The sequence below is a fragment of the Mrakia frigida genome (genome assembly GCF_051309035.1).
Source record: "Mrakia frigida strain ATCC 22029 unplaced genomic scaffold BDY24scaffold_43, whole genome shotgun sequence".
NCBI lineage: Eukaryota > Fungi > Basidiomycota > Tremellomycetes > Cystofilobasidiales > Mrakiaceae > Mrakia > Mrakia frigida.
The window spans coordinates 26,836-54,703 of NW_027481238.1; the positions used below are offsets into that span (position 1 = coordinate 26,836).

Sequence of the window (27,868 nt, forward strand, 5' to 3'; positions counted from 1 at the left end):
ACGCGTCTCATCTCGTTCGGTCTTTCCTCTTTCGCCTTCACTCTCCCTCTGTACCTTCTCGGTATCAACTCGTCTCAGCGGAGTAGCTTGAGACTTTATGAATGCCCTCTATCGTACTAACACAATCAAAACAAGACTACAGATCAACGATAAACCCTCTTCGCCTTCGACAACTGCTCCGTCTCCATCGCTTCGCTCAGCTCCTGCACCTCCACCTTGATCTGCATCGTCTTCTTCTTCTCCTTCTTCTTCCCCGTCCCCTCCAAAACATCCAGCCCGATCTCTTCGTCCCCCATCGTCCGATCGCTTCGAGCGTACGAGAAGGACAGTTGATCCACCTCGAGATCCGTGTCCTTCCCATCGTCCCCGCTGAACGAAGTGCGCTTCATGGAGCTTCTAGCCGATCTCCTGCTACCCCCGTCGTCCTCCAGATCCACTTCGCCTCCGTACTCCTCCGGGATCTCGTTCCCCGTCAGTGTCGTGGAGGAGTCGCCTCGACCTTGAACCGTCCCTTTCGACAAAGCGCGTCCTCGTCCAATCGTCCGTCCAGAGAGAATCGATCGCCCTAGGCTTGAGAGGCTGTTCTGACGAGGGTGGTGGTCTTTAGAGTTGGAGCGGGAGGGAAGGAAGGTGCGAGGGGCGGGGAGGGTGGAGAGGTTGGTTCGGAGGTTGGAGATCTTGACCTTCCAGGACGTGGAATCGTAGAGGTTGACTTGGTTCCCAAGGAGTAGGATGAAAATCCCACCTAGAACGGACGCGAAAGAGAGAGCGAAGGAAGAGAAGGAGGTCAGTCGAGGATCTCAAAGTCGAGACGCGTCGAGGGAAAAGGATGAGGCAGAAGTTGAACGTACCAGCGACAGCAGTTAGATCCGCCTCCACACTGGACTGAGCAGTCTTTGCTCGGACTACCAGGAGCGAGAGTACAAGTAGGTAGAGGGCGAGTCCCCATGCCTCTGCGACCATCTTCAGCGATGCCCGACGGTCGTCCTTCGAGGTTTTGCCGTAGTTTCGGAAGACTTGGATGGAGATGGCGACTGAACGCAAAGTCGAGCAAAAGGGGAAAGAAATAATCAGATCTACAATGAAGGCTACCGATGAGGGGAGGGACGTCGACGTCGCGTCGGACTTTCAGAGGACGCGTCCGTCAGCGAAGATGAGGAAGGGCGTCCCGAAGAGACAAGAACCACTCACCGGCAAACAAGATGCTCGCAATGATGAAGATGAGAGAGACAGAAAATCGGGCTTTCTGCTCGGTAAGGAAGGAAATGCGTCGAGAGGTCAGATCGTGTCGGAATCGAAGGGATGGGAGAAGATGGTGAGCCTGTAAGAGAAAGGGACTCACCGAGAGCTCCTCCAGGTGTACGACACAGTAGAGCTCGTGAAGATAGACAGTCTCGCGTCTCTTAAGGCCCGTCTGGATTGTTCGAGAAAAGGAAGCGCAAAGTGAAACGTCTCAGCTGCTGCTCGCTTTAGTCTGAAGGAGAGGAGCGCCTCGAGGAAATTTACTCGCAGCGATGCAGAAAGAGAAAATTACGATCCAGATAGCCCACGGAAAAGCGACGAGCTGAAGAAAAGCGAGGGACGAACGCCGATCAGCCCGCGTCGTAGCAAAAAGAGGAGGGAAGAAAGTTCGAGCTCACGACAAAGGTTCCCAATCTGCTTCGTACAAAGGCCGTGAGTCGCTTCGAGACGTCCTGCATCGAGACCCAGAGCTGTAAGAATAGATTCAGGCACGGGATCAAAGGGGAGAAGTGAACGTCTTTGATCGGTCGCGACTCACTGAGAAGTTGAAGGCAGACACTGCAGCAGTCAAAGCTGGAGATCCAGCTTCCATCATGGATCCTTGTACGAGGCATATCGTGAACTCTGGGAAGACGGTGATGTGTCCGTGTTGTTGAATCGATCTAAGAAAAGCGAAGAGGGGAGTGTGAGCTCGCCGTTGCCTCAAACCGCCCAAGACCGTCTTCGAACGAGCAGAAATGACGTACACCAGTGACCCTCCGACGAGATAGATCAGGTACGAAAGCAGAAAGGAGAGAAGAACGGGATGGGCAGCATCCCGACCGAAGGAGAGAACGAAAAGGAGGGTGAAGCTGGTCGTGATGAGCGAAAGGATGGTGAGGACGAGGAAGGGAAGAGTGAGCGAAGGTGAAGGAAGCAAGGGGAAGTCAAAACCCCAACCCATAGTTCGAGAGGGAGGGAGAGGGTGAGAGGGAGAGCGAAAAGAGTGAGGAGGAGGAAAGGAAGAGTCGGAGGGATCGTCTGTTCTGGTTGAGGGTCAGGTTCAAGGTCGGGCTGAAAAGTTGTGAAAGACAAAGTTCCGACCTCTCCAGAAACTCCCCGACGAGGTCCCTGAACCTCGAGAGAGTGAAGTGGGGAAGTGGTTTTGACTTGAATTGGCGAGGCGAAAGGAGGGTCGAGCGAAGGGAGGACTCTGCTTTGCCCTGCGGTTTCAGATCGTCCCCAAAACAGTAGGAGGAGGGTAAATCTGCAAATTGAGAGCTGAGGATTCGTCGACGCGTAGTAGAGATCCTATGGCTGGGTTAGAGGGAAAGGAAAGGAGTGCGGAAGAGGGACGTGGCCGTTGGGCTGCGAGGCTTCTCCCCTCGCACGATCACCTTGCCTACCACCAACCAGTAAGAAAAATCGTCATCTTTTCATCCTACTTAAAGATCTTCCAAAGCTCCCTCCATAGCCTTCAACAAAATCTCCTTCTCGTTCTCCCCAAAGATCAACATCGGTCGAAGTCGAACCTGTTCGACACGCAGAAAGAATCGATCAGCGTTCGTCTTTGACCCCCACCTCCCTCTCTCCCAGCAAACTCAACGCCAAACTCTCAAAATCAAGGTCAACGTCAACTCAACGAAAGAACTCACCGTCCTCTCTCCACACCCTCCGATCAACACTCCCCTCGCTCGCATCCCTTTGACGAAGGCGTCCCTGAACGCAGGAGTCTTGAAGTCGAACGCCAGGAACGTTCCTCGTCCCTTCCCTCGAAGGTTCTCGACGACTTTGAAAGAGGAGAAGAGAGTCTGGAGGGAGTCGAAGAGGGCGGAACCGACGGAGGAGGTGTGGGAGAGGAGGGAGTGCTGGTTGATGAAGTTGATGATGGTTCGAGCTTGGAGGGCGGAGGTTGGGGAGCCCATCCAGGTGTTGTCTGTTTGGGCGAAGGGAGGAGAACGCAAAGGAAGGAGTGAGTTTAGGGGGTCAGCGACGAGAGAGAGAGAGTACGACGAGACGCGTCGACCTGAACGACGAAAGAAAGAGAGATATGCAAGGGAGAAGGGAGGGAGACGATACGAACAGTTCCTGTATCCTTCAGTAGGCGTTGTCTCCTTTCGGTGGTAGAACCCACTCGCTTGAGCCTTCTTGGAGAAGGAAACGAAGTCGGGGAACTCGTCCTGTCCTTCGACGAGTCCCCAGTTGTCGTGAGCCCAGAACTGTCCGGTGGCTCCGAAACCGGTTTGGACTGAGAGCGAGTCGACATGGGGAGTCAGCCGGAGAAATTTGAGAGCGAGAAGAAAGCGAAGAAAGGAAAGAAAGAGGACGAAAGAGGAAGAGACGAAAACGAACCCTCGTCGACGATGAAGAAAGCAGAGTGCTTGTGAGTGAGAGCGATGAGGGACTTGAAGAAGGCTGGGGAGGCGTGCTTGTCTCCACCTGATCGAAAAAAGTTAACAACGAACCAAGGACAGGGTGAGCTTTGTGAGAGACGAGAGACAAAACGGAACGGAAGCGGGAACGAACCCTCGCTGAGAATAGGCTCGATGATCACAGCAGCGACGGGCGACTTGACTTTCCTGTACATCGTAACATCACGTCAAAAGAAAGGAACCCGACACGTCAGTGATCCCGAAAGAGCGAAGAGAGGCTCGCCCTTCGTCGAGCTCTCGACGCGTCGTCGTCCAAAGTCACAAATCAACTCACCACTCTCCCATAATCCTGTCGACCTCGCTCAAACACCTCTCCTCCTCGATCTTGTTCTCCTTCTCGTACTTCTCCAAGGGGTACTTGAGCTCAGGGAAGGGAGCTGCTGGCCAGTCGAAGGCGGGGATGTCGAGCTGAGGACGAAAGCAAGAGTCGCGTCAGTTTCGGTTTCGTTCCTTCTTCCTTCACATCGGAAGGAAGCACCGAGACAAATTGGAGAGTTGTCTGGTGAGACTCACCTTGTGAATAGCCTTGGACCTCGTAGCAGAGAGCGAACCGAAGAGACGTCCGTGGAAAGCAGAGGTGAAGGAGAGGATCGAGAGAGCTGGGGATCCTGGGAGTTGGTTCTGCATGCAGGAGTCTGATGATGAACAGAGAGACGAAAGGCAGTAACAAGATAAGTCTCTGCTTTCGTATAATCTACGAGAGAGAAGAGAGAAGAGAGAGAGAGAGAAAGCGAGCCAGACTCACCAACTTCCTCGCTCGTGAACCCAGCAGGCTTGCTCGAATCCAACGCTCGCTCCCTCGCCCTGTAGGCCATGAACGAAGCTTTGAAGGCGTTCTCTGTGAACAAACCAACCAGCAAAACACCCTGATCAGCTCCCATACTCAAACCAAACCGACTCTCAGCCTCGTTGGAGACTCACCATTCGCACTCGACCCGCACAAAGTCGTGACAACCTGATCCAGTCCTCCCCTCGGCTGAACGGTCATCAACCCAGTCTTGAGCCACTCGTACCACTGCTTGGGAGGGAAGGAACCGAGAGCGGGTCGGTTGGTGACGGCTACTTGGAATTCTCGCTGCAAAGGGGAGGGAAGAGCAAAACGCGGGCGACGAAGGGGGTGAGCTCGACGATCTCCTTTCCCTTGAGCTTCGAATGAGGTTGAGTACGAACAGTAGAAGCGAGTTCGAGTAGAGCAGGGTTGTTGTATCCAACGGCGATGGATGCGATTTGCTGCATCAAACCCAAACGAAAAAAGCGAAGAAAGCCGGCAGCAGCGAGCGAGTCAGAGAAAGTGGTGAGCTTCGTCCTCCTCCTCCCTCCCTTCCTCCTCCCTTCCTCCCTCCCTCGTTCTCCCAAGCCAGGTTCCTTCGATGGGGAACTCACCGCAAACACATCCAGCAACACGTTCCCATCCGCATCGACGAGGTAGTTGCCCTCGGACTTGTCGTAGTCCCCAACGAGAGCGTACGTTCGAGAGTCGATGATGGTGGAAGCGTCTTTGATCTGAGAGGAACGAACGACGAGGAAAGGAAAGGAAAGCCGGTACGAGAGAGCGAGTCAGTAAGTCGGTTCAGCTTCTCCTATACCCTATGCTTCTGAGTCCGAGCTCGAACGAGAACGAAGATCGTTTGAAGGAAGGGAAGGACGAGATAACGGAAAGGAAGAAGGGGAGGGAAAGAACTCGAGCTCACCATCTTGCTCGCCTCAGGACCAGGATGGGCGACTTTGACTGAAGGAGCCGTAGGTTGGTTGGGGAAGAGCGTTTGGGCGTTGAAGGTGGTCATTTTCTTGCGGAATAATTGAATGAGATGGTGGGAGTTGAGGGTTGGACGAGGTTCGAGATTCGAGTGTGGTTTAGCGCCCGAGTCTGCCCGCGGGTTACTAGCTGATTTCAAGATCCAGAGACGGATTTGGACAGTAGGGAGTGAGGGAAGAACGGAGAAGGATTTTGAAGACGAGTTGAGGTTGAAGACGAAACGACGACGGGTCCGAGAGCCGAAGCGAAGGGAGATCGAAGGAGAGACGCGTCTTTTCGTTTCTCTATCCCGAGACCCTCGAGGGAGGGGAAAAGCGAGAGAAAGGTCGTTAAGAGTCGTAAAGATGTTCATGTGTAGCGCAAAAATCAAGAGTGAGTGGTATGGTAGCTACGTTGCAGTAAAACCTCTTCTCCTCCTCCTCCTCTCCCCGAACGCGTCCTCCCTCTCTCCTTCCCTCCCGCCGGCCTTCTCCCCCTTCCCGTCCCAAAATCACCTATCCCTACTGGCCTCCCATCCCAAACACCCCCGTCTCATCCCTCGCCATCGCCACCTCGCCAGGGCTCATCCCTCCCTTCTGACTCCTCAAGAACGTCTCCCATGCCGCCTCCGCCTCCTCCTCCTTCGCGTACTTCCCCTTCAAGAACGCCAGGAGCTCGACCCAGAACTTCGGGTTGGCGAGCGTCGCGTGAGGGGAGTGGGACGGCGAGGTGGACGTCGGGTGGGTGTGGAAGGAGTTGAGATCGGGCGAAGGGGTGAGGGTGAGGGTTGGGATGGGCGTTAAGGGGCGAGAAGGAGAACCTCCGGCGGTTTGGGTTTCGGGCGTGGTGGGTGCTGGGATGGAAGTGTTGATTGCTGGGAGGGAAGAAGTCGAGGGAGCAGCCGCGTCGGACGAAGAGGGCTGAATCCACCCAGCCTTGACCATCAAGTTCAACGTGACCGCCTCTCCTGAGCTGGAGATGTACTCCTTAAGAAGTTTAGTATCCGCGAGAGCCTTTCCTTTAAGGAGGAGTCGTTGATGGGAAGGAGGAGGCGCTGTTGAAGGGTACGTGGAGAGGAGGAGATCCTTAAGGGAGGCGATGGTGTCGGAGAGGGAGACGGCAGGGAGGCTGAAGGTGAGAGGCGGTTTGAGGGATTTGATAGTGAGGGAGATGGTGTCTGTAAGAAACGAAGAAGAGGAGTCAAGAGGTGGTCTTCAGAGGGAGGAGGGAAGAAGAGAGAGGAGTGAGAGGGGAGGGGAAGGGAGACGTCGCAACCGAGACCGTCTGATGGGCTGTACGCCGTTTCGGGAGAGAGTTTCCAGGAGATGAATAGAGAAGAAGCTGAACGTTCTCCTTCTTGAACCCTCGAGGTCGTATGCTCTCGATATCGGAGAACAAATAAGAAGAGAAGAAAAGACGGAACAAGGAGGAACGAGCGAGCTCAACTCACCTGACGATGCTCCTCCTCCGCTGCTACTCCCTTCTCCTTCCAGGATCTCCTTCTTCTTCTCAGGCAGAGGAGTGACGGGGATCTAATACATTCGATCCGAATCATTAGAAGAGTCAGCGTCTATCGAGAAAGAAAGAACGAAGCATGAAAGGAAGCAAAGAACGGGGAAGGAGCCAGAGGAGATGAACGTACATCTACAAGCTGAGCTTTCCTAGGCTTGTTCGCCTCTGGAGAAACAAAGTCGTCGTCGTACTGGACGGGGAGCGAAGCGAGTTTAGAGACTTGAGCTTGAACGAAGGCGAGTTCGTCGGTTTGAGCGGTAGAGGAGGACATGGCGTGGTGGACGTTGGGGGGTTAAGGACGGGGCGAGACTTAGGTAAGGATGGTTGTAATGCTTTTGAGACGGCCAAGTCAAGGACAAGGAAGGAAAGCCCGAGCTCTCTTTCACCCTCCAACCTCGACCTCGTCCCTCTCTCTCTCTCTCTCTCCCTTTCCCTTCTCTCTTTCTCTTTCTCTCTCTTAAAAATGTCTTCGGCTCTCAACGTGAGGCTCAGCTCTATGTTTCTCTCGAAACCCAGCCTTCTTCCAGTCGAACGAGCGTCTCTTTCCTTCACCACAGAGCTGACTCCTCCCTCTCCTTCTTCCCTTCCTCCCTCCTCTCTGTTCCCACCCTCTCCTGCAGGTTGTTCGGTGGACCGCTCTCGTCTCCGGTATCGCCTACGGAATCGTTCACAAGCGAACTCTTCAGAAGCAGTGGGACCACACGCTCGAGTTCCGACACAACGCCTTCCAGACCGCCCAGATCGAGCATGCGCACCACCTCTACAAGGAGAAGCTCGCCAACAAGGGGAAGAAGGTCGAGGGTGAGTCGTGCAGAGCTCTCTTTCTACAGCGGCTCTCTATCGTTGTATATGCACGGTGGAGAAGGATGGGATGGGCGAGAGGGAGGAAGGGAGCCGGGGGTGTCGAGCTGAACGAGAACGGAGGAAGGGGAAGAGAAGGAGGGATCTGGTCCGAGGTCGTTTCCTCCCTCTACCTCGACCCTGGGTCGATGGGAGTCGCTCAGGACGATGTAGGAGCTCTCCCAGATCCCCATTCGAACGCTGCTAGAGAGATCTGGGTCTCCTACGAGCTCCCTCGAGCTTGTCAACCTCTCGTTCCCTCCTGCCCTTCTTCTTCCGAAGCGAGCGACCTCACATCTCCCTCCTTCCCTCCTCTTCGCCTTCCTCCCAATCCCTTAAACTCTCACGACACCACTTCAGCACCATCGCTCTCTTCCTCGCAATCAATTCAACCGCTAACCATCTTCCCTTCTCTTCTCCTTCGCTGCTTCAAACAGGACCCATCTCCGACCCCGAAGACCCCAAGTTCGTTCCCATCCCATCCTCTCCTCTCTCTTCCTCTCCCCTCCTCCTCCTTTCACTCAAACTAACCCTCCCCTTCGCTTTTCGTTATCGTGCTCAGGTTCGACCTGGACAAGTACGTCGAGTGGGCCACTGCTGGATCGGCTTAAGGAAGCGGAACGTTCGGATCGCAAGGGTTTGGTTTGGTTGGGCAGAGGAGCGAGGAGAAGAGGGTTTTTTTTCTACATACTCATTAAGAATGTTTCTCGGGACGGCATACAGACGCATAGGCTCCTCTTGAAAAGAACAAAAGGGAAAAGCAAAGGAAAAGGAAGGAGAGAGGGCAGGACGAAATTGCGTCCGTCCGAACGCGTCTCTCGACTCTCCTTCCTCTCGTTCAACGTTCAACATCCATCAACCCTCCAAACGCCCATCCTCCATCCACCCACCCACCTCTTCCTCTCCTTCCACCTCCAACTCTACTACCTGCTTAGACGAAGAGCTCCGAGATGGCCTCCTCCTCGCACGCGATCGAAGTGAACGACGACGATCTCGAGATTGATCCTTCCGGGGAGAACCAGGTCGTTAATGAGGTTAGTACAGCGTTCTTGTCAACTCTTCCGGGTGTATGCGATCGTCTTTACTGAGGGCTCGAAGGGAGAGAAGGGATGCCGTGGAGAAGAGGTGGGAAGGAGTTTGAAGGGAAGGAGGGAGGTGGCGAAGGAGGCGAAGGAGGAACGAACGCGAATGAGCTCGAGGAGAGCGAACTGAAGAGGAGGTCGAGGTGGTTGGATTTCGTAGTGCTATTGCGCCTCGTGAAGGATATGCGCTCTCTGCTGCTGAAGACGAGCTAGGAGGAAGCAAAAGAGGGACGAGAGACCTCGTCGTTCCTCCTTCCTTCGCGAGCTTCTCCCTTCCTTCCCTTCCTCCTTCGCCTCTCAATCCTCCCGCCTCCTCGCCCGTCATCTCCAGTTCTACAACGAAGATTTTCGCTCTTCTGGATGTTCTTTCGGGACTGACCCTCTCTCGTTTCGTCGCTTGGTTTCTTGCAGGAGTACAAGATCTGGAAGAAGAACACGCCCTTCCTCTACGACACCGTCCTCACCCACGCCATGACCTGGCCTTCCCTTACTTGTCAATGGTTCCCCGATGTAGAGTCGTGAGTCGGAGCTCTTCTTTTCGAAGGTGGTTGGGTTCATGGGAGGGAGCGAGGACGAGAGGAGAAGAAGTCGAGGAAGGACGTGATGCTCCTCCTTCCTTCCCTCTACTCCTCGAGCTCGACTCGACACGTTCGATTCGAATCTGACGCCGTCTTCTCTTCTTTCTATCCTCTCTGGTTGCTCCCGCCTCGTCCCTTGTTGACTTCAACGCCCACAGACCCCCAGGAGCAGACTACACCATCCACCGACTTCTCCTCGGAACCCACACGTCCGGCCAATCTCAGGACCACCTCATCATCGCGTCCATCCAGATCCCCAAGGCCGTCGAGGGAAAGCTCGCTGATTACGATGATGAGAAGGGAGGTTAGTACGACGATCCCATTTCTCTCAAACTTCCACCTCGACCCGTCGTCTCGAACGAAGGAAGGAAGGAGCGATCCAAATTGAAGCTCGCAACTCACCTCTCCTTCCTTCCCTCCCTTCCTTCTTCCCCACCCACACCCACAGAACTCTCCGCTCCAACCCTAGCCAACGCTCGTATCAAAACGATCCAGTCCATCCCTCACGACGGAGAGATCAACCGAGCTCGCTACATGCCTCAGAACCCCAACCTCCTCGCGACCAAGACCGTCTCGGGAGACGTCTACGTGTTCGACAGGACCAAGCATGCGAGTGAACCCGCGGCGGATGGGGTGTGCAGGCCGGATATTAGGTTGAAGGGACAAGTTAAGGAGGGGTGAGTTCAGTGCGAAGAGTCTTTGGGCTTGGGAGGGAGAGGGGAGGGCGGAGGATGAGAAGGGAGAAAAGGAGAGCTAAGAGCTGGCTGACACTGTCTCGTTCTTTGGGTTGTTCTTTGCAGTTACGGATTGAGCTGGAACCCCGTCAAGTCGGGTCATGTGTTGAGTGCTTCAGAGGATACGACCGTTTGCCATTGGTGAGTCTTTGCGTTTCTACCTTCCTTCGTCTCGTCTCTTCGAACCTCCTCCTTCTCGAGCTGATCCCACTTCACTCTCTGACTTGCTTTCGTTCGACAGGGACATCAACGGCTACTCGAAAGCCAACAACTCGATCGATCCTCTCAACGTCTACAGAGGTCACACTTCGATAGTCGAGGTCAGTTTCGACCAACCGCGTCTCGTCTCGTCGCCTCTCCTCCCTCGACGAGCTGACCTCTCTTCTGTGGTTTCCTCTTTTGTGCTTGTAGGACGTCGCGTGGCACAACGAGTCGGACTACCTCTTCGCTTCCGTTGGAGATGATCGGCAGCTCATGATGTGAGTTCTCCTTCCTCGTCCTTTCGACGCGTCTCGTTTTTGGCGAAGGCTTCAGACGACTGACGCGTTTCCGTTTCATCTCTGACGATGACGATGCAGCTGGGACACGAGGGAGGACGGATCTTCCAAGCCCAAGCACCAGGTCGAAGCCCACCAGGCTGAGATCAACGCCGTCGCGTTCTCCCCTTCGTCTCCCAACCTTCTTCTCACCGCTTCGGGAGACAAGGTTCGTCTCGTTCCGCCTTTCCTTTATTTCTCACTCCTCTCCCCGCTAACTCTCCTTCCCTCCATTCTCTCCCTCTACCAGACTGTCGCCCTCTGGGATCTCCGAAACCTTTCCACCAAACTCCACTCGTTCGAATCCCACACCGACGAGGTCATCCAACTCGCCTGGTCCCCCCACTCGGAAACCGTCTTTGCCTCCTCCTCCTCCGATCGAAGAGTCAACATCTGGGACATCTCCAAGATCGGGGAGGAGCAGACCCCCGACGACGCGGACGACGGACCTCCCGAGTTGCTGTTCGTGCATGGAGGACATACTAGCAAGCCCGGGGATATCAGTTGGAGTCCGACGTTGCCGTGGACGATGGCGACGACGGCGGAGGATAACATCGTGATGGTTTGGCAGCCTAGTCAGAATATTTATGCTGGGGAGGAGTGAGTTTTTGAGAGACGCGTCGTCGTTGCTCTGCCTCTCCGTTCACTGACTCTCTCTTCTCCTTTCTTATCTCTTGCTTTCCGTCTTCAGCATCAACGTGTCGATGGATGATCTCGAGTAGAGGCAGGAAGTCGTCGTCGGAGGGCGAGTCGACTCGCGTCGAGGAAGCTCGTTCGAGGTTCGAGGTTCTCTTTCTCTCATTTTTTGTCTAGTGCTTTTTGGATCTTCATGTGTGGTTCTTATATCACCTTCCGTTCGAGTTCTTACCATGGGCCTGGGTTTCAAAGAAAGGTCGAAAGAAGGGAGGAGGACGGCGACGGCCAGAACCGACGCGTCCGTCCTCTTCCTCTCTCTTTCCTTTCCCTTTCTCGACCCAGATTTGAGCGGTAGAGTTACATCAATCAAGAATCAAGTCAATCCGAAATAACGAATGTGGGGCAGTTGGCGAAAAAAACGAGTGAGTTGTCGAAAAGAACGAAGGTAGACCGAACGAGCGAGGCGAAGCGAAGGAAAGATAAACAACGAAAACGAAAGCGGAGAGGGCAAGAGGGCGGCCAGCCAAGAAGAAGGCAAGAATAGGTCGGAAGGCAAGTAGAGGATAACTCGATAAAAGCTAGGGGTGGGTGTGTTTGATGATAAGGTCAAGACCGATAGATAAGGCGAGGAAGGAGGGAGTTACAGCAGTACAAGCAAGAAGGATAGAAAGAGCGGACGACGGAGAGAGATACTACCGATACCAAGAAAGAATAAACAGCAAGCAAGGAAGGGGAAGAGGAGGGGAGAGCGATAGTCCAACGGGAAATGCAAAAAGGAGGGAGCGAAGCAAAAGGCGAAACGAACAACCAACGAACGAGCAAGGGGTTTCCGTTTACGGAAGATCTAGATCTATGTTGCGAGGGGAAAACAGCAAAAGTGATGCTAGATCTAGAGGAAGAAGACGCTCGCTACGCCTCCCACTCCTGCGAGAAGGGCTCCGAGGAGGGAGAGGTGGGTTATCGATTCGACGGCGGATGAAGGCCTGGCGTCGATGACGGAGGTTGCTGTAATGGCTGATTGAAGGGTGGTACAGATTCCGGATCCGTTAAGGAGTTGGAGAGGAAGAGTAACCTGTTATTCGAAAGCGAGAAAAAGAGCCGAATGGAGTCAGCCTCGAGTCGAGCAGGGGAGAACCAAGCGGGGAGAGAAGAGAGAACGAACGACTGGTCGACCTCCTCGGACTCCGTAGTTGACGACGAAAGAGTTGCCAGATCCGACGATGAACTCCTCGCAACTGAAGATGTCGATGAGAACGGTGTCCTTGTCCCATCCAGAGTCGTAGATGGCGAAAGACTCGTTGACGGGAGGAGATCCTCGCTGGAAACGTTCGAAGGAAAGTCGAGTCAATTCGACGCTTCTTTGCGACAAGTGAAACAAACCGACTTAAGCACTCACGTTGGTCAAGATGCTGAGCATAGGTCCCTTCCTGATGGCCAGAGCCTTGTCGTCGCTCGAGAGAATAGTCGCCGAAGCCGCGTTGAAGGTCTGTCCTCGCCAGTTGGCTCCGGTCTCGTTCATCCAGGCACGAACAGAGTTGAGGACTCCGATCCTCTGAACGGTAGTGGTGTTCTCGTAGTTCGAAGGCCAGAGCGGTTCTCGGTTGGACTGAAGGAGGAAGAAGGGAGCGAGAGTCAGCTCGAGGTCGGTTCGACGCGTCCCTCTGGAGGAGGTCGAAGGAAAAGGGAAAGGAATGCTCACAGGATCAGCGATTCCGTGGAAGCCTTGCTCCTGACCGTAGTAGACGATGGGGATACCGTCAGTGACGAAGGTGAAAGCGAGAGCGGTGAAGATGCTTTGAGGGTCGACGGTGGTGTTAGCGAATCGAGGAAGATCGTGGTTCTCCATGAAGGTTCCAAGGGCGTGGGTATCCTGTTCAACGAGAAAGAGAAGGCCGGAGTTGAAAGATGTCAGCTTGGAAGTTTAGAGCTCGAGAGAAGGAGGGGTTTGAAACGAACGGGCAAAGTGTTGTTAACTCCAGTCATCGCTTCGACGAGGGACGAGATGTTCGCAGGTCCAGGAAGCTGGAAAGCGTCCATCATTCCAAAGTACACGGGGTAGTTCATGATCGCATCCATGTTGTTGGCGTATCGAAGGGCAGTACTGGGGAGAGAAAGGAAGGTCGTCAGCACTTCGGCCTCGTCTCGACTCCTCTCGTCCCCCCTACCGTGCTCGACCCCAAAGTTCCAGCCTGTTGAAAAGTCTCGGTACTCACGGAAGATCCTCTCCAAACACCTCTCCGATGCAGAACACGCCAGCAGACTCGCAGAAAGGAGGCCAGAAGCCCTCGGGGACGTGCTTCGCAGCGTCGATTCGAAGACCGTCGATCTTGTAGGTATTCACGAAGTCCTTGATCCAGATCTCGAACTGAGTGACGACGGTAGGATGCTCAGTGTTGACGTCGATGAGGGCGAGCTTTCGGTCTCCGAGCCAGCTATGATCGAGACGAGCAAACAAAGAAGAGAACGCGTTCAGCATTTGAGCAAGAAGGCGAGAGAGGATCCGAAAGAGACCTACCAGTACTCGGCTGAGGTAGCGTTGTTGTAGTCGACAGCACAGTAAGGGTGGTACATAGCAGGATCGGTGAACCAGAGGTTGTGAGCGGCGAGAGTCTCTCCAGTGATGACAGAGGTTTCCGGGTCGTCCGTCGAGGGGACGTTGTTGACGACGATATCGACCATGAGGAACCTGAGAGGATGAATTTGCGTGCACGAGAGGAAGAAGGAGAGTCAGCTACGTCGGCTCTCGACTTCGAGGGGGAGACGGGGACAGGGAAACGACGAACATTCCACGATCGTGCAGAGCGTCGGAGAGATCCATAAGATCCTCAGCTGATCCGAATCGAGGGTTGAGGTATCGTTGATCGGTGACCCAGTAGCCTGGAGGAAGAATCGCAAACGATACGAGGGGAAGAAGACAGCGGAAGAGTCAGCGAGAGAGCTCCCCATTGTCTCCTTGACGCGGCACGCTTAGCCGGCGAAACGAAGTTGGATCTCTCTCACTCACCATGGTAGGCAAAGTTGTACTCGGTCAGACCATCGTAGTTCTGCTGCACAGGTCTGTAGGTGGACGAGAAAAGCAAGGAGAAACCGCCGACGAGGCGTCAAAACTCGATCTTCTTCGGTTCTTGAGAAACGCCCTCCTCCCTCTCTCCCTTTGAAGAACGAGACACACGAGATCCAGATAGCGGTCATTCCCATGTCCTGGATGTAGTCCAGCTTGTCGATGATCGACCTCCAAGTTCCACCGCACCAGGTCTGAGCGTCGACGTCGCAGACTTCAGCGAGAGGGGTGGTGAGAGCAGGAGCGGTGTCGGAGGGAGGAGCGAATCGATCCGTCAGGATCCTGCGAGGAAGAAGAAAACAGCAAAGAGGTCAGCAAATCTGTATTCTCTTGAACAAACGGTTTCGCAGTTGGTAGGTCCCCCAAAAATACAGCAGGCGGAAGGCAAGCGCGAGGCGGAGGGAGGGAAAGGGATATAAGGTTTCGTCGAGGGAGACAGGATGGCTGGCTGAAGGACGAGGAGGTCGAGCGTTCTTTTTCCTAGCTCAACTGAAAGGCAAGAAGAAGGAGACTAGACTCACTGGTAGATCGACCTTCCAACCCATTCGTCTCTGGTAGCAGCCTCTACGCTTCCAACGAGTCCGCTTGCGAGGACGAGCAGGGACGAGAGGACCATCGATTTCGACGAGAGAAACGACGACTTCTTCCGACGGCTTGAAGGTCGCTTCGAGGACCGTGGCGAAGACGACGAGGAGGATGAGGAGGATGAGCAGTCGAGAGGTGTTGTTGAGGAGGAGGAAGGAGAAGTGAAGGAGGTGAACATGGTGAAGGAGGAGGGAAGGAGGTCGAAGGCGGGTGGGCTGAATCGATTGGAGGAGCGTGTGCTTGAGTTTTAGGGAAGGTTTTTGGTAGGATACGAGGTGAGTGAACGTGAAGGGGTAGTTAGTGGGAGGGAGGTGTCCGCTTGGAGTATTAGAGCGAGGGCGAGGAGGAAGGAAGGAGGTCGCGTGGGTGTTGTTTCTTTTCCAAGGAGGAGATAACCTGAGCTAGTAAGGAGTTCGGTGTATTGAACGAGGCGTGGGCGGGTGTAAAGTAGAGGAAGAGTTCAAAATGGCGAGGGGAAAGGAGAAGGAGAGAGAGCGGAAGAGAGAGGAAGGGAGGGCGGGGTGAAGGTTGGTTGGGGAGAGGCAGAAGCAGGGAGGGAAAAACAAAAGAAACGGAGCTCAAGCCGAGAGGTCGACGCAGTTCATCGAGGGATGTGCAAGAGTCCTCGTTCCCTCAATGAAATCGGGACTCCATGAAACTCGATCTACAAAAGGTAAGGCGAGACAGATCTTCATGAGCTGCAAATTTAACCCTCCATTTTACCTGTAGAAAGGTAGGAGAAGGAGCAAGAGAGAAACCCAACGTAGCCTTACTCGCTGTTCGATCGTTCACGAAAACGCGTCTGTCGAAGGCGTTTTTGCTGGAACGAAGCTCGCTTGGAGGGAAAGATATGCACGCCGAGATTCTCAGCTCGGATCGTGTCGGATCTTGACGCAGAAAGACGGGCTTGGGTGGGGAGGGGACGGGTCGAGGAGAGGTCCGGCAACTCCAGCGACGCGTGCAAACTGTCTGTTCTCCTTCAACGCATCGCTCTTCTGCCTCGGCTGGATGCAGAAGGTGAAGCGGTGAAGAAGAAAAAGATACGCACGAGGAGGACGAAGGGATGAGAGGCGACGAGGGAGAAAGAAGGAGGTCAACTTGTGCAGGCAAGGTCATCGACTCCTGGAGAGGACGGGTCCAGATCCCTCCTCAAGGGAACACTTTCCCCTCTAGAGGGATCCTCACTCGACATCCCAGGAGGGGTATCCAAAAGCAAAGTCTACTCGTGGGAGAATGAGCGCAATCAAGGGCGAACCCTGCGACTCCCGACCAATGCTTCGTGAATGAGAACTCGCAACACAAACGGCTTGGCTCTCAGCTCCAAGAATCACAATCCTAATAGAGCCGAAGCGTTCGAGTTTACGTTGCGAGAAGCTCATACCGAGGCAAGGAAACCTCCCCCCCCTTTTGCTCGAAGCGCGTCCGTTCGCTGCTGCAAAGTCCAAGTCCGAAACTCGTGAAATTCTCACTTCCTCACGATTTTTCGGTCTCAATCTGAAGAGACTGAAGAGAGAGAACTGAGATGAATCGCGAGGAAATGGAAATGGTACACGGGATCGAACGAGGAGGCAAAGAAGGAAAGGGGGAAACAAGATCGGACGCGTCGAGCTTTTTGGACGAGCAGAGAGCAAGAAAAGAAGAGGAAGGTAAGCAGGAGTGAAAGAAGAGGAACTCGATCGAATGCATCGAGGGAAACATCCCAAATAGAGAGGAGAACGGCACGGTAACGAAGAAAGAAAGAAGAGGTCGCGTCGAGTTGCAGTCGGATCGACTGCTTCGTTCGCCTCGTCTTCTACTCGTCCGAAAGACATCGAGAGGAGTGACGACTAGATGCCAACAGAGCACAGGAGCCGCAGGTCTCCTCAGCAACGCGAAGACGGGTGAGAAGAGGGAAGGGGAAGAAGAGAAAGGCGAATGGAGTGACCTCTCGATTTGCGACGACTCCGTCAGAGGGAAGGTAGGCCTCTCTTCCAACCTGGACCAGAGGAGTGGGCGCAGGAAGAGAGGATCACGATCCTCGAAACAGGGGAAGCGAGCAAAATACACGGGCGATCTAGCAGAAGGAAGAAGGGAAGGAGAGAACGAAGATCGATCTACTCGTCCTTCGTTCAGGGAGAGAGAAAAAGGTGACTCGGCTGAGCCCACATTCCTTCCGACCCCGACAACAACACAGCGCCGAGAAGAGAGGAACAGAAGGAAAGTGATAGAAGAGAGGTTTGAAAGAGAAGATCGTAGACATGGACGAAGAGAAGAGAGGAGGAGAAGAAGAGGGAGGGGGCGAGCTCGCTTCTTCGCGCTCTCCTCCTCCTTCCCTTCTCGAGCGAGCAAACGGAAAAGCAGAATGTCAAAGAAAAGTGAGCAGAGTACGAAGAGGTTGAGAAGAAGAGCAGGAGTTTTGGTTGGAAGGTAAACAAGGAAGAGGGAGTCTCTTCAGGACACGAGAGAAACTGCGGGTTGGTTGAAATGAGTCGATGATTTTCAAGGCCTCCCTCTTTCCCTCTTGTCTCTCAGCCACTTTTTTCGCCAAGATGGTACGTTCCAGCAGCATACACACCACACCCACCTTCACCTCCTCCCTCCCCTCTACATCACGTCACTCAAAAAACGAAGGAAATCCGTCCACGAACGGACGAGGGAGCGAAGGAAGAAGGGAAGGAGAAGGAGGAATCCGAGCTTGGGACGAGGTAGGGAGACGACGAGAAAGAGGTCGAGCTCGTAGAGTTGAGGGAATGGACAGTAGAGGAGGAGGAGGATACGTTGGTGGAGAAGTCAGGTCTATAGAGGGAGAACCTACGATCCTACAGCTTCATCCATCCCCATCAACTTCCAACCTCCTTCGACCTCTCCTCCCTTCTCCTCAAACGGACCTCGCCTCCTCGCCCTTCCCTCCCGCTCCCTTGGACTCATCCACCTCCCCTCGCTTCACCAACACCTCCCCTCGTACTCTCCTCTCACCCCATACGACCATCCTCGTCCTTCTCGTCCCGCCAATCTCCACCAGCACACCCTTTCGCTCGATCCAATCCGACCTCAAAACGAACACTGACTCCGTTCTCCCTCCCTCGTTCCCTCCTCTCCCTCTCAGCCTTCCCAAAAGACCTTCCGAATCAAGACCCGTCTTGCGAAAGCCGGACGACAGAACCGACCTATCCCCCAGTGGTTCCGTCTCAAGGCCGACACCAAGGTCCAGTACAACAAGAAGAGGAGAGTGAGTTCAACCAACCCGTTTCTCCTTCGCTTCACCTCGACCTCGTTCTCGCTCGAAGAAACAGACCGCTGACTCTCCTTCTCCCGCTTCTACTTCTTCCCCTCCTCTAGCATTGGAGGAAGACCAAGCTCAAGTTCGTACTTAACTCCGTGCTCTTCCAGCTTCAGCTCCGGCTCGAGCTCGAGCTTTCACCTTCCTTCCCTTCGAAGCTCACCAACTGACCTCTCTTCCCTTCCTCCCCTTCTTCCTTCCTCTCTCTCTCTCTCTTCTCACCCAACCCTCAACAACTCCCTCACCTACCAACTCCCTCGCTCGAACATCACCCACCACACAGCCTTTAAACGCCTCGCGCGTACGAAAGGGTCGAGGAGCTTTGGGGTGTGTCGGTCGTGGGCGTGGTGGATTCTCTCTCTTCGAAGGGCACTCGACGGACCGTCGGGATACTCGTTTACTCGTGGGGAACCGAAGCTGCTATGCTCATGACGACGGTTGGATAGAGACGAGACGAGCGAAGACGATGTCGGGAAAGGAAGGGAGAGTCGAGTGAGTTGGGACGAACGAGGAGAGCGAGAGCGAGCGGAGATGGAAGGAGAGGTGGTGAGAGGAAAAGAGAGAGGTTTGAGCCGAAGTGCGAGAAGCCGGCGAAGAAGGGAAGGAAGGGAAGGGATGTTGAGCTTGAGCTTTGATGTTTCGACTGAAACTTCGGTCGTCGTCGTCGTCGCCTCCCCTCCCTCCTCTCCTTCCCGCTCCTCTTCCCGAGACCTCCCCACGCTGTGGGCATCGGCCGTTCATCTTTGAAAGAGCTCGCCGATGCTGTGTGTCGAAGTTCGATTCCTGAACTGCAGCGACGAGCAGAGGGAGAGCGACGTGAGAACGCGTTCGTCGTCGTCCCGTATCTTTCTCTCGATCCCAAACACAGAGTTCGGGTCTCAGATCCCACCTGACAGTTCGTCCCCAATGCAGGAACTAGACTACCAGACCTCCAGCGTCGTTGCCATCATCAAACCGCTTTCCTTTCGACGCGTCGCAGTTCTGAAACGTCGAGAGTGAGCAGAGCGAACGACCCGAGCTCGTGAACATCCCCTACGCAATCTGGTAGCTGAGCTCCGTAGGGAGTACATCCAGTCAGGAACCAGCTCATCTGGTAACCCGACGAAGCAGCAAAAAGCGATCTCTTCTCAGCCTCCTCCCATCTCTCACCGAGACGTCAAAGCAAGCTGAAAAGAGAGCCGACAACTTCCGAACAAAAAAAAGCTTCGATCCAAGATTCGCATCCCTTGCTCGAGCCCCGTCGTCGTAAGAAACGTATCGACCTCCCGTCATTCTGGTCGAAGGCACGCACCGAGAAGAGGACGGGATGCGACGAACCTCCGCTTGTTCACTGCCTCGCTTGGTCTTCAAGGTTTAGAAGTCGGGAGGAGTGAGAAGGGAGGTCATGTAGGGCAGGTAAGGTGACAGTTTGAGGGAACGAGAAGGTAGCGGGAGAGAGAGGGTCCAAAAAGACAGAGAGAGGGAGAGAGAGAGAGGAGGAGGGACGAGGTCAGTTCGGACTTGAACCTGAAGCTCATCGATTCCTGCAAGAGCGTAGAAGGAGATGAGCTCACAGGAGGTATCGAGTCTTGGTGGAGGGCTTTGAGAAAAGGAGGACGTGCGTCGAAAGAAACAGAATCAAGGGGAGAGTGAGCGTTTGGGGGCAAGGAAGGAAGAAACGAGGTGAGCTCTCCTTTCCCGCCTCTCCTCTCCCTCTCCCTTTTGATGAGAAGAAGATTTTAGGCTGACGCTCTTTTGATGACCCTTCGCTCCTTCGAAAACAGGCAAGAAATATATATTGAACAATGGGAAACAGCTCGCCGGAACGGATTCCGGATAGCCCATAAGCGCCTCGAGGTCTGCATCAGGAGATCGTCGCTTTCTTCTCTTCCCTCCCGACCCCCACTCACCCCGATCTCTACCTTCTTCTCAACCATGCCCTTCTACAACCAAGTCTTCACTCCAGCTCGGGATCCTATCCCTACCGAGGCCCTGTACGGCAAGTTCCCAGCAGATTGGGACTTCTCACAACCTCAAGCAGCCGTTCGTTCTCGAGCTCTCTCTTTCCCTCCCTCCCTCCCTCTCCCTCCCTCCCTTGGCTCTCTTCTCTGCTTCTACAAGAAAGAAACTCATACTGACCCTTTTCTCGTCTACATTCTTCCCTATCTCATCTTCAACTTTGATTGAAACTCTCGCCTTCCTTCCCTGTCGACGTCCTCCCCTTCACGGCCCTCCTCCTCGTTCTCTTTGCGTCCCTCGTCCTGCCCGAACGCTTGGCCATCGATACAGGAAGTTCCCGGGACTCGACGAAGTGGTCAGACCGGTACGTCGTTCTCTCCTCTATCATAGACTTTTGAGCTCTTTAGGCTTCGAAGGAAGGGAGAGCTCAAGGCCAACCGGCGGAGACCCCTTGGGGAGGAGGAAGAAGGGTCGAACCCTTTCGTTTTGCTGAAGCTCACCATCTCTGCTCGTCTTTCTTCTTTGCTTTCTTCCAGGTAACTACAGGTCTAGTAAGTCTTCTCATCCTTCACCTTTGGGCTTTCCCGCGAGTCGGGAGCCAAGCTGACCCTCTCGTTCGTTTCACCGCTTCCTCAGCCATCTGGCCCAACCCCAGCGAACTGCTTCAAGCTCCCAAACCTCGAACTCTGTACGAACTCGTCAAGCAGGGTTCGTTCTACTTCCCTCTTTCACCTCACCTTCCTAGCGAAGCTCATACGTTCTTTCTCGTCTCCTCAGTCACCAACGAAGTCCCAGACGACAACGCGCTCGGATACCTCCCCGTCGTTTCTGGAAAGGGAGAGCGACCTGTTCGATACGCTGAGGAGTACAAATGGATCAACTACGGAGAGCTCGAGAAGACCAGGATGGAGGTGAGCTCGACACCTTCGCCCGGTTCCACTCTTTCCCGCGTTGGCTGATCAACGTCGACTCTTCCTCCTCTTCACCTTGACTCCCAGATCGGTTCCGCTTTGATCCATCTTCTTCGTTCAGGAGTTCTCGGTACCCCAGAGAAGATCGATCCCAACGCTCCTACCGACGGAGGGTGGGGAGTAGGAATCTGGGCTGGAAACCGACCTGGTGAGCTCGACCTCCTCGTCTCGTTCCCGACGTGTCGAGCCGGGAGAGGGCTGATCCGTTCTCGTTCTTCGCATTCCTTTCGCAGAGTGGCAGATCACCGATATGGCTTGTGGTGCTTTTAGTTTGGTCTCGGTCGCTCTCTACGATACTCTCGGTCCTGTGAGTCCAGTTGCGCCCCGGAGAAGTGGGAGACGACGAGCTGACCTTCTCCCTTCTCCTCTCGTTCCTCTCTTCAGCAAGCAACTGGTAAGCTTCTTCGTCTCAATAGCTTTTCTCGAATCTCACTGATACTAATTCCTTCTTCTTGCCTCTCCAGAATACGTGTAGGTCTCTGCCCCTTTCTTCCACGTCAAGGTCGCGTCGCGTCGTTCTGACCCTTCGTTCTCTTCCCTCTCCCTTGCTCTTCCAGTGCCAACCACGCCGCTCTCCCCATTATTCTTACTTCCCTTGCCCATCTCCCTTCCATGCTCAAGCTTCTCCCCCAAGTCCCCACCGTCAAGGCCGTCGTCTGCTACGAGCCTCTCGAGGGAGCCGAGGGAGAGATGGCTCGACTTTGGGCAAAGGAGAGCGGTGTCTGGATCGGAGACTGGAACGAGCTCAAAAAGATGGGACAAGAAAACCTCATTGGCCCCATCTTGCCTCTCCCTGAGACCGTCGCTACTCTTTCTTGTGAGTTTCGCCGCGATTTTTTCGAAGACGCGTCGCAATGGGCTGATTAAAATGGTTTTCGCTCCTTCAGACACCTCCGGAACTACTGGAAACCCCAAGGGTGTCGTGCTCACTCATGGTGCGATGGCTGCTGCCGTTGTAACCAACGCCTATGCGAGCGCAATGCCCGAGCGAGGGTGCATCGTTGCATCGTACCTTCCTCTCTCTCACGTCTACGCTCGGTACGTCTTATCTTCCTTCCCGACACTTATTTGACTCGGTTTCGTTGACGCATTGAACTGACGTCCTCTTCCTCTTTTCTTCCACCAGTTTCCTCGATCTCGTTCGTCCTCGTCGCGTCTCCCTCCGTTTCGAGTCTTGCCTTCGCTCACTCTTTTCCTCTGCTCTGTTACTTACTTTTAGGTCGCCGTCTACATCCGAGGATGTGCTGCTTACTCGACAGGAGATTCTACTCGTCTGCTCGCCGACATTGCGATCATGAAGCCTCACGTCTTCTGCTCGGTTCCTCGGTCAGTCGAGATCTCTTCTCCCGTCGCCCTTCCCGTCTCTCGTTCGTTGATCTTACCTTAATCAACTCCTTTCTTTCTCACAGGGTCCTCAACCGAATATACGCTGCCATCATGGCTCAGGCGTCCGCTGGAGGCATCAAGGGTGGGTCTCCCTTCTGCCTCTTCCCGCTTTTCGTCTCCCTTGAACTGACGATTTCTCCTCTTTCCAGGAAACCTCCTCAACCACGCCATCAAGACCAAGATTGCCAACTACCGAGCTACGGGAGTCTACACCCACGCTGTCTACGATCGAGTGATCTTCTCGAAATTGCAAGCTTTGCTCGGAGGACGAGTCGTTTACCTTTCCTCTGGTGAGCTCTTCACCTTCGTCCCTTCTTGAACTGGCAAAGCTTCGAAGCTGACGACTTGCTTCACAGGATCTGCTCCCATTTCGCCTGCCGTGTTCGAGACTCTCAAGGTCTGCTTCTCCGTCGAGATGATCGAGGCGAGTTCGGGTCGACTCGCTCTTTCCTTCCTCCCTCTTTCTTTCGCACGAAGCTGAACTCGCGTCTCTTATCGTTCGAATCTAGGGTTGGGGAATGACCGAGACTGTGAGTTTTTCTTTCCATCAACTGGAGAAGTAGAAACTTGGAACTCACTCTTGCGCTCTGCTTGTCGTTTCGCTTTCGCAGGTCGGAACCGGTAGCAAGGGTACGTTCTTCTCTCAGCCCTGGTAGTATTCCGTCTCGTTGCTGACTTCAAGGTCTCTTTTTTCCTCCCCATTCAGGTCGAGCCAACGATCCCGGAGCCACTGGATTCATCGGAGCTCCTTGGTGCGTCGGACCCTTTCCTCCTCCACCTCGTCTCGTCCACTAACTCTCGACGTTTTCTTCGGACGTTTTCTTCAATTCAGTGTCTGCAACGAGTTCAAGCTCGTCGACATCCCCGAGATGGGCGTGAGTCCTTCTTCCTCTTCCCCTCCTTGTCGTCGTCTTTCCGTTCGTTTCACTCGCTGAGCTCCCCTTCTCTTCGCTCTCTGTAGTACACCTCCAACGACAAGCCTTTCCCTCGAGGAGAGCTCTGCGTCAAGGGAGTGAACCTCTTCGTGAGTATTACTTTCCTTCGTCTTGCTCTCACTTTCGCAGGAGACGCTGACAAACTTTCCTTCCTTTCGAACCCGACAGAGCGGCTACTACAAGGACCCCAAGAACACTAAGGAGGCTCTGGACGAGGAGGGTTGGTTGCACACCGGTGACGTCTGCATGGTCGATCCTATCGGTCGATTCAAGATCATCGACAGGAAGAAGGTGCGTCTCGACGCGTCTCGTCGTCTTCTCTCTCGTCCTTCTCCGTCGTTTTTCTTGCACGAAGCTGACGCCTCACCATCTTTCTTTTTCACTCCGCAGAACATCATGAAGCTGGCTCAAGGAGAATACGTCGCCATCGAAACCGTCGAAGGAGTCTACTCCCTCTCCCCTCTCTTCTCGTCCTTCTACCTCCACGGAGACTCGCTTCGAAACCATCTCGTCGGAGTCGGAGTGGTCGACCCCGTCCAGACTTTGATGTGGATCAAGAAGTCGATCGGAGGGAAGTTGAGCGAGGAGATCCAGGACGAGGCCGATCTCAGGAACTTCATCGAGAGCTCGGAGGGAAGGAAGCTGAGGAACGAGATGGTCAAGGTTTTGAAGAAGTTGGCGAGGGAGAAGGGACTTCAGGGGTGAGTCTTCGATTCTCTTCTCGATGGACCGAGTTGGGTTGAGCTGAGCTGATCCTTTTGTCTTTCCCCGTCGTTCAGATACGAGCACGTCAAGGGACTTCATCTCACCATCGAGCCTTTCCCTGATAACCTCCTCACTCCTACCTTCGTTCGTCCCTTTTCCATCGCCTATCTTTTTCTACGTGCTGCAGCTCCTGACCCTCTCGTTTTCCTTCGACCCAACAGAAATTCAAGCGAAACATCGTCGCCAAACACTTCGAGAAAGAGCTCGCAATGTGAGTCTTCGCTTCCCCTCTCTTCTTCTCTCTCGACGGTCAACTGACTCTTCCTTTTCGTTTCTCTTCTAGTGCCTACGACGAGAGTGAGGAGCCGGTGGTCGACGACCACAAGTCGAAGTCCAAGCTCTAATCGGGTAGAATTCTCTTTGTCTCTGCGTTTACGTTTGCTTTGTGCTTTGTGCTTTCTGCTGGTTTAAACGGGGTCGGCTCTGGGCTGGGTTCTGGGCTTGTTGGGTTTCTTTGACACGATGGTACGACATGCTTTGCTTTCTTTCGAGACTTTTGGTGGGAGAAGGGAGAGACGGTGAGACGCGTCTCGCTCTTGACCTCGGTTCGATCTTGTTCTCAAGTTGGAGTTGGACGGAAAGGAAATGAGCTCGAAATAAGTCCACTGAGAAACCATCGGTTCAGATGACATTGCGCTCTCCGAAGATTTTCTCGGTTAGTACCCCTCTCCCTGCATGACGAGCGTCGCGACCTCAAAAGCTCGATCTTCTGATTCGCCCCCCTCTCTCTCTTCCATCCCCCATGCTCTCTCGACCCAAAGCTCTCTTTCTCTCCCTTCTCCAATCTCCACTCTCTCCATCAACCCTGAACCGAACCATGGTCACCACCGCTTCCTCCGTCACTTCGAGCCCTCTCGTGCTTCCTTCCTGGCCAGGAGCAACGCTCGACTCGAGATCGAAAGTCCGAGAGCTCATCGAGAGGAATCACAAAGAGCACCACATCTTTGAGAAGAACAACATCGTGAGTCTCCCGGGTGCTCACTAGAGCTGGCGAGATGGAGGAGGAAGATGGGAGGAAGGGGGAAAAGGAAGGAAGGAGGAGATGTTGAGCTCGACGTTGAGCTCCCTCCTTCCTCGAAGCTGACCTCTGATTGTCCTCCATACTTTCATCCCTCAGTTTCACAATCATCTCTCCCATCACCTCGTGAGTTCACTCATCGTATCCGTTCTTCTCTCCTCCAACGGCCTGTTCACTCTCTCGCTTCCCTCCATCCTTCTCGATTTAACAGCTCGCGGCCTTCTCCCTCGGCGCTTCCCCTTCCCTCCTCTCCAACATCTACGACAGGGAATCGAAGACGCTCGTTCCTCTCTCGCCCGAGGAGAGAAGGAAGCGGGGAGCCAAAGTGAAGGAGATTCCTGAGATCAACGAAGGCAACTGGAAGGATTTCGTCGGGGTGCCGGAGTGAGTTCGGTCTGTCGCCGAGGACGCTCGTTGAGGCAAGAAAAGCTGATTTAGCATCGTTTGTGTTACTCAGCGCATACGCTTCATACCTCAGCTTCTTTCAGAGCGAGATCGGGAGGCTTGGAGAGAAGGAGGCTCTGGAGAAGTACATCTTTTCCAGCGACGCGGTCAGTTCACGTCGTCCTGCTTTTCTTTCTTTCTCAAACTGACTCTCGATCGCGTGAAACCTCTACCAGAACGCGGGAGGAGTCAAGAACTCCGAGGGCCCTCGAATGCTCATTCGTCTCGTCGCCGGAGTCCTTCGTTTGTCCTCTTTCTCCTCGTGCGCGTCTCCTCAACCTCGAGCTCCTCTAACTTTCGACCCGTTCTGCACATCTCCTAGACCCTTTCATCCAGATCGGACACGGAGCAGAGTTCTCGGATCCTTTGGTTCGCCTTCTCTTTCCCTTCATCGTCCCGTTCCTTCGTTTCCCACCCGAACAAGACTCTCATTCCTCTTGCCCCCCAGCTTCTCGCTGAAGGTCTCGCCGAAACAGCAGTTCACAACGCCAACACAATCGGATCTCTTTTCCCTGACAACTGGCCTCACAATTCGGACAGGTCGGATCCTCTCACGGGTTTCTCGAGTGAGTCGACGCGTCGAACCCCTCACCCCAACTTGAAGCGAAAGCCTGACTTCCACTCTTCAATCCAACCTACTTCAGTTATCTCCTCTACCTTCGGCAACCTCTCAACTTCTTTCACTCCAGCCAAATCGCAAGGACTCTCGGCCCTGGAGGTCTACTCTCAGCTCTGCTCGTCGTCCGCCATCAGCATGAAACCGTACGACGCCGAGGCCATGATCAACGCTCGACTCGTCAGTCTATCTTTCTCCGACGTGTCCTCTCTATGTCTGTAACCAATCTCTCCCTTTTTCTCTTAGATCGACGCCCTCGACGGAGCGAACGCAGAAGAGCTCCGTCGTCTCGTGTCTCTCTGGGATCTCTCGACCTCTTCCCCCGACTGGGAGACCGCTCGATCTGAAGAGCTCATGCTTTTCGGTGCTCTTCTAGCTGGAAGCACTGGTCGAAAGGGGAAGGAGGTGGTGATCGATTTCTTCTTGGTTGGTCCTTTCGCCTCTTTGTCCTTCTTTTCCCCTCGCTCCTCTGACGTTTCCTTCGTTTATCGGCTCCTCCATCAGATGCACGTCCTCACCTCTTCGATCTTCGTTCACCCCATCCTCACCCTCCTCCCGACCGCGGAACTCAAGACCGTCTTCCTCAAAACCTACCTCCTCGCCGCTCTGCACACCGCTCTCGCACGAGGTCGTCCCACCATCGATCTTTCGATCCCGATGAGTCACCCTAGTTCTCCTTCGAAGGAGAGCGGGAAGGAGGAAGGGAACCCTTGGTGTGCAGTTGTCGAAGCTGTTCTTTTCGAGGACGGTGAGGTCGCTTTGTCTTCTTCGATCTCGACGCGTCCGGAGCTGGAACTAACATCTCCTTCCGCTCCTCTCTTCTCGGTTTCCAGATTCCCACACTCCCAAATCCATTCGAACCCTCCTACATCTTGCATCCCTCCCCAAATTCGCACTCGCTGCTCCTGGAGAGCTCCCTTACACTTCTCCTTCCTCCGAGAACGGCAAGGCCATCCTCGGAACGAAGGACGTCGACGGAACGGTCTTCGTCAGGATCGCAGGGATGATCATGGAGTTAATCGCTGGATGGGGATCTGGGAGAGGTGAGAGAGGGGGCTGGGGGAGGTTTGCGTTGGGTTGGGATGAGGGATGGAAGGAGATGAGGGATGCGAGGAAGTGAGAGAGAGGAGGGAGGTTGGTGGAGGTCGATCTGTTTTGCTGCTGCTCGCTTGCTTTCTTCATAAGCCTTCGCTTCACTTGTATGCATACTTTTGACGTTTACGTAAATCACTACTCGCAACCAGGCCTCATCATCTCCTATCTATTCGAAGCGCAAAAGAAAGTAAACAACCACAAACTCGACGCTCCGCCCTTCCGCTGTCTGTTCGAAGCCCGAAACCTAGATCTTTTCCTCACCTCCGACCAACCCAGCATGCTCAGCCAGCGAGTAGAAGATGCTATCCTTCTGTTCCAGCAGCGCCGCAGGCGTATCGAGCTCTGCAACCTTTCCTGCGTCCATGACCAGAACTCGAGTCGAATGAAGCAGAGAGTCGAGACGATGAGCGATGGTGATGGTGGTGATGCTGGCAAAGTCGGGTCCTCGAAGGATTTCCTGGACCTGTGAGAGCGAGAGGAAGGGGCGGG

At 54.3% G+C, this 27,868-nt stretch overlaps 11 protein-coding genes across 11 annotated transcripts; 5 read left to right on the top strand and 6 right to left on the bottom strand.

Annotated features, from left to right (window-relative positions):
* Positions 1-143: 143 nt before the first annotated feature.
* Positions 144-2,185, bottom strand: BDY24DRAFT_444805 (uncharacterized protein; the record flags this gene model as incomplete). Its single annotated transcript, XM_076644875.1, has 8 exons — positions 144-745; positions 852-1,034; positions 1,192-1,246; positions 1,343-1,414; positions 1,535-1,564; positions 1,641-1,712; positions 1,781-1,904; positions 1,989-2,185. The coding sequence occupies 8 exons, from the start codon at positions 2,183-2,185 to the stop codon at positions 144-146; spliced, it is 1,335 nt and encodes a 444-aa protein (XP_076492668.1).
* A 451-nt stretch (positions 2,186-2,636) lies between these two features.
* Positions 2,637-5,508, bottom strand: UGA1 (4-aminobutyrate transaminase). The gene is made up of 12 exons (XM_076644876.1): positions 5,345-5,508; positions 5,037-5,156; positions 4,824-4,883; positions 4,575-4,728; positions 4,399-4,491; positions 4,167-4,288; positions 3,928-4,061; positions 3,748-3,800; positions 3,574-3,660; positions 3,305-3,469; positions 2,877-3,157; positions 2,637-2,753 (listed from the first exon to the last, which is right to left on the bottom strand). Exons 1-12 carry the CDS (start codon positions 5,435-5,437, stop codon positions 2,667-2,669), a joined length of 1,449 nt encoding a protein of 482 aa, XP_076492669.1. The 5' UTR covers positions 5,438-5,508; the 3' UTR covers positions 2,637-2,666.
* Positions 5,509-5,738: 230 nt separating this feature from the next.
* Positions 5,739-7,190, bottom strand: BDY24DRAFT_402877 (uncharacterized protein). The gene is made up of 3 exons (XM_076642291.1): positions 7,031-7,190; positions 6,839-6,920; positions 5,739-6,565 (listed from the first exon to the last, which is right to left on the bottom strand). The coding sequence occupies exons 1-3, from the start codon at positions 7,169-7,171 to the stop codon at positions 5,910-5,912; spliced, it is 879 nt and encodes a 292-aa protein (XP_076492670.1). The 5' UTR covers positions 7,172-7,190; the 3' UTR covers positions 5,739-5,909.
* A 173-nt stretch (positions 7,191-7,363) lies between these two features.
* Positions 7,364-8,351, top strand: BDY24DRAFT_418798 (uncharacterized protein; the record flags this gene model as incomplete). The annotated part of the gene is made up of 4 exons (XM_076643898.1): positions 7,364-7,381; positions 7,521-7,701; positions 8,178-8,205; positions 8,303-8,351. 4 exons carry the CDS (start codon positions 7,364-7,366, stop codon positions 8,349-8,351), a joined length of 276 nt encoding a protein of 91 aa, XP_076492671.1.
* A 235-nt stretch (positions 8,352-8,586) lies between these two features.
* Positions 8,587-11,530, top strand: BDY24DRAFT_214975 (WD repeat RBAP46/RBAP48/MSI1 family protein). The gene is made up of 10 exons (XM_076636533.1): positions 8,587-8,774; positions 9,234-9,340; positions 9,559-9,704; positions 9,849-10,077; positions 10,201-10,275; positions 10,376-10,454; positions 10,546-10,613; positions 10,713-10,839; positions 10,921-11,270; positions 11,362-11,530. The coding sequence occupies exons 1-10, from the start codon at positions 8,691-8,693 to the stop codon at positions 11,390-11,392; spliced, it is 1,296 nt and encodes a 431-aa protein (XP_076492672.1). The 5' UTR covers positions 8,587-8,690; the 3' UTR covers positions 11,393-11,530.
* Positions 11,531-12,414: 884 nt separating this feature from the next.
* Positions 12,415-14,983, bottom strand: BDY24DRAFT_345188 (alpha-amylase; the record flags this gene model as incomplete). Its single annotated transcript, XM_076637586.1, has 10 exons — positions 12,415-12,624; positions 12,703-12,912; positions 13,006-13,176; positions 13,263-13,407; positions 13,520-13,738; positions 13,822-13,992; positions 14,090-14,183; positions 14,311-14,363; positions 14,479-14,649; positions 14,889-14,983. 10 exons carry the CDS (start codon positions 14,981-14,983, stop codon positions 12,415-12,417), a joined length of 1,539 nt encoding a protein of 512 aa, XP_076492673.1.
* Positions 14,984-17,453: 2,470 nt separating this feature from the next.
* Positions 17,454-18,664, top strand: RPL39 (60S ribosomal protein eL39 RPL39). The gene is made up of 4 exons (XM_076642292.1): positions 17,454-17,483; positions 18,038-18,160; positions 18,271-18,293; positions 18,495-18,664. The coding sequence occupies exons 1-4, from the start codon at positions 17,481-17,483 to the stop codon at positions 18,499-18,501; spliced, it is 156 nt and encodes a 51-aa protein (XP_076492674.1). The 5' UTR covers positions 17,454-17,480; the 3' UTR covers positions 18,502-18,664.
* A 1,022-nt stretch (positions 18,665-19,686) lies between these two features.
* BDY24DRAFT_402891 (uncharacterized protein) lies at positions 19,687-20,502 on the bottom strand. The gene is made up of 4 exons (XM_076642293.1): positions 20,480-20,502; positions 20,145-20,233; positions 19,975-20,047; positions 19,687-19,873 (listed from the first exon to the last, which is right to left on the bottom strand). The coding sequence occupies exons 3-4, from the start codon at positions 20,033-20,035 to the stop codon at positions 19,761-19,763; spliced, it is 174 nt and encodes a 57-aa protein (XP_076492676.1). The 5' UTR covers positions 20,036-20,047; positions 20,145-20,233; positions 20,480-20,502; the 3' UTR covers positions 19,687-19,760.
* FAA2 (medium-chain fatty acid-CoA ligase FAA2) lies at positions 19,687-24,747 on the top strand. The gene is made up of 27 exons (XM_076642294.1): positions 19,687-19,873; positions 19,975-20,233; positions 20,480-20,513; positions 20,686-20,700; positions 20,786-20,857; positions 20,927-21,060; positions 21,148-21,268; positions 21,354-21,427; positions 21,505-21,514; positions 21,585-21,591; positions 21,678-21,937; positions 22,008-22,158; positions 22,247-22,259; positions 22,340-22,446; positions 22,530-22,588; positions 22,656-22,796; positions 22,863-22,930; positions 23,016-23,036; positions 23,118-23,136; positions 23,213-23,258; positions 23,339-23,381; positions 23,468-23,530; positions 23,610-23,732; positions 23,832-24,142; positions 24,221-24,290; positions 24,368-24,417; positions 24,490-24,747. Exons 2-27 carry the CDS (start codon positions 20,126-20,128, stop codon positions 24,548-24,550), a joined length of 2,181 nt encoding a protein of 726 aa, XP_076492675.1. The 5' UTR covers positions 19,687-19,873; positions 19,975-20,125; the 3' UTR covers positions 24,551-24,747.
* Positions 24,748-24,932: 185 nt separating this feature from the next.
* Positions 24,933-27,430, top strand: BDY24DRAFT_402896 (questin oxidase family protein). The gene is made up of 11 exons (XM_076642295.1): positions 24,933-25,167; positions 25,324-25,350; positions 25,436-25,608; positions 25,682-25,775; positions 25,845-25,911; positions 25,991-26,037; positions 26,117-26,234; positions 26,313-26,464; positions 26,531-26,710; positions 26,789-27,032; positions 27,118-27,430. Exons 1-11 carry the CDS (start codon positions 24,949-24,951, stop codon positions 27,402-27,404), a joined length of 1,608 nt encoding a protein of 535 aa, XP_076492677.1. The 5' UTR covers positions 24,933-24,948; the 3' UTR covers positions 27,405-27,430.
* A 220-nt stretch (positions 27,431-27,650) lies between these two features.
* On the bottom strand, positions 27,651-27,818 carry BDY24DRAFT_326241 (uncharacterized protein; the record flags this gene model as incomplete). Its single annotated transcript, XM_076637067.1, has 1 exon — positions 27,651-27,818. A coding segment is annotated over one exon (168 nt), but the record flags the coding sequence as incomplete, so codon positions are not given.
* Between the last annotated feature and the right edge of the window lie 50 nt (positions 27,819-27,868).

Excerpts from the sequence above, each read along its gene's own strand:
- RPL39 (XM_076642292.1), top strand. Across the intron at positions 18,161-18,270 it reads AGTACAACAAGAAGAGGAGA|CATTGGAGGAAGACCAAGCT; the intron begins GTGAGTTCAACC and ends CCCCTCCTCTAG.
- BDY24DRAFT_402896 (XM_076642295.1), top strand. The coding sequence starts at position 24,949 with ATGCTCTCTCGACCCAAAGCTCTCTTTCTCTCCCTTCTCCAATCTCCA. Across the intron at positions 26,038-26,116 it reads CAGAGTTCTCGGATCCTTTG|CTTCTCGCTGAAGGTCTCGC; the intron begins GTTCGCCTTCTC and ends CTTGCCCCCCAG. Across the intron at positions 27,033-27,117 it reads AGCTGTTCTTTTCGAGGACG|ATTCCCACACTCCCAAATCC; the intron begins GTGAGGTCGCTT and ends CTCGGTTTCCAG.
- BDY24DRAFT_214975 (XM_076636533.1), top strand. The coding sequence starts at position 8,691 with ATGGCCTCCTCCTCGCACGCGATCGAAGTGAACGACGACGATCTCGAG. Across the intron at positions 10,455-10,545 it reads GTCACACTTCGATAGTCGAG|GACGTCGCGTGGCACAACGA; the intron begins GTCAGTTTCGAC and ends TTGTGCTTGTAG. Across the intron at positions 10,614-10,712 it reads GATGATCGGCAGCTCATGAT|CTGGGACACGAGGGAGGACG; the intron begins GTGAGTTCTCCT and ends ATGACGATGCAG.
- FAA2 (XM_076642294.1), top strand. The coding sequence starts at position 20,126 with ATGCCCTTCTACAACCAAGTCTTCACTCCAGCTCGGGATCCTATCCCT. Across the intron at positions 24,143-24,220 it reads AGGGAGAAGGGACTTCAGGG|ATACGAGCACGTCAAGGGAC; the intron begins GTGAGTCTTCGA and ends CCCGTCGTTCAG. Across the intron at positions 24,418-24,489 it reads TTCGAGAAAGAGCTCGCAAT|TGCCTACGACGAGAGTGAGG; the intron begins GTGAGTCTTCGC and ends TTTCTCTTCTAG.
- BDY24DRAFT_402877 (XM_076642291.1), bottom strand. The coding sequence starts at position 7,171 with ATGTCCTCCTCTACCGCTCAAACCGACGAACTCGCCTTCGTTCAAGCT. Across the intron at positions 6,921-7,030 it reads GGAAAGCTCAGCTTGTAGAT|ATCCCCGTCACTCCTCTGCC; the intron begins GTACGTTCATCT and ends CGAATGTATTAG. Across the intron at positions 6,566-6,838 it reads CGGAGGAGGAGCATCGTCAG|ACACCATCTCCCTCACTATC; the intron begins GTGAGTTGAGCT and ends CGTTTCTTACAG.
- UGA1 (XM_076644876.1), bottom strand. The coding sequence starts at position 5,437 with ATGACCACCTTCAACGCCCAAACGCTCTTCCCCAACCAACCTACGGCT. Across the intron at positions 4,729-4,823 it reads TACTCGAACTCGCTTCTACT|CGAGAATTCCAAGTAGCCGT; the intron begins GTTCGTACTCAA and ends TCCCCTTTGCAG. Across the intron at positions 3,158-3,304 it reads TACTGAAGGATACAGGAACT|ACAACACCTGGATGGGCTCC; the intron begins GTTCGTATCGTC and ends TCGCCCAAACAG.
- BDY24DRAFT_402891 (XM_076642293.1), bottom strand. The coding sequence starts at position 20,035 with ATGGGCTATCCGGAATCCGTTCCGGCGAGCTGTTTCCCATTGTTCAAT. Across the intron at positions 19,874-19,974 it reads GTTCAATATATATTTCTTGC|CTCGTTTCTTCCTTCCTTGC; the intron begins CTGTTTTCGAAG and ends AGGAGAGCTCAC.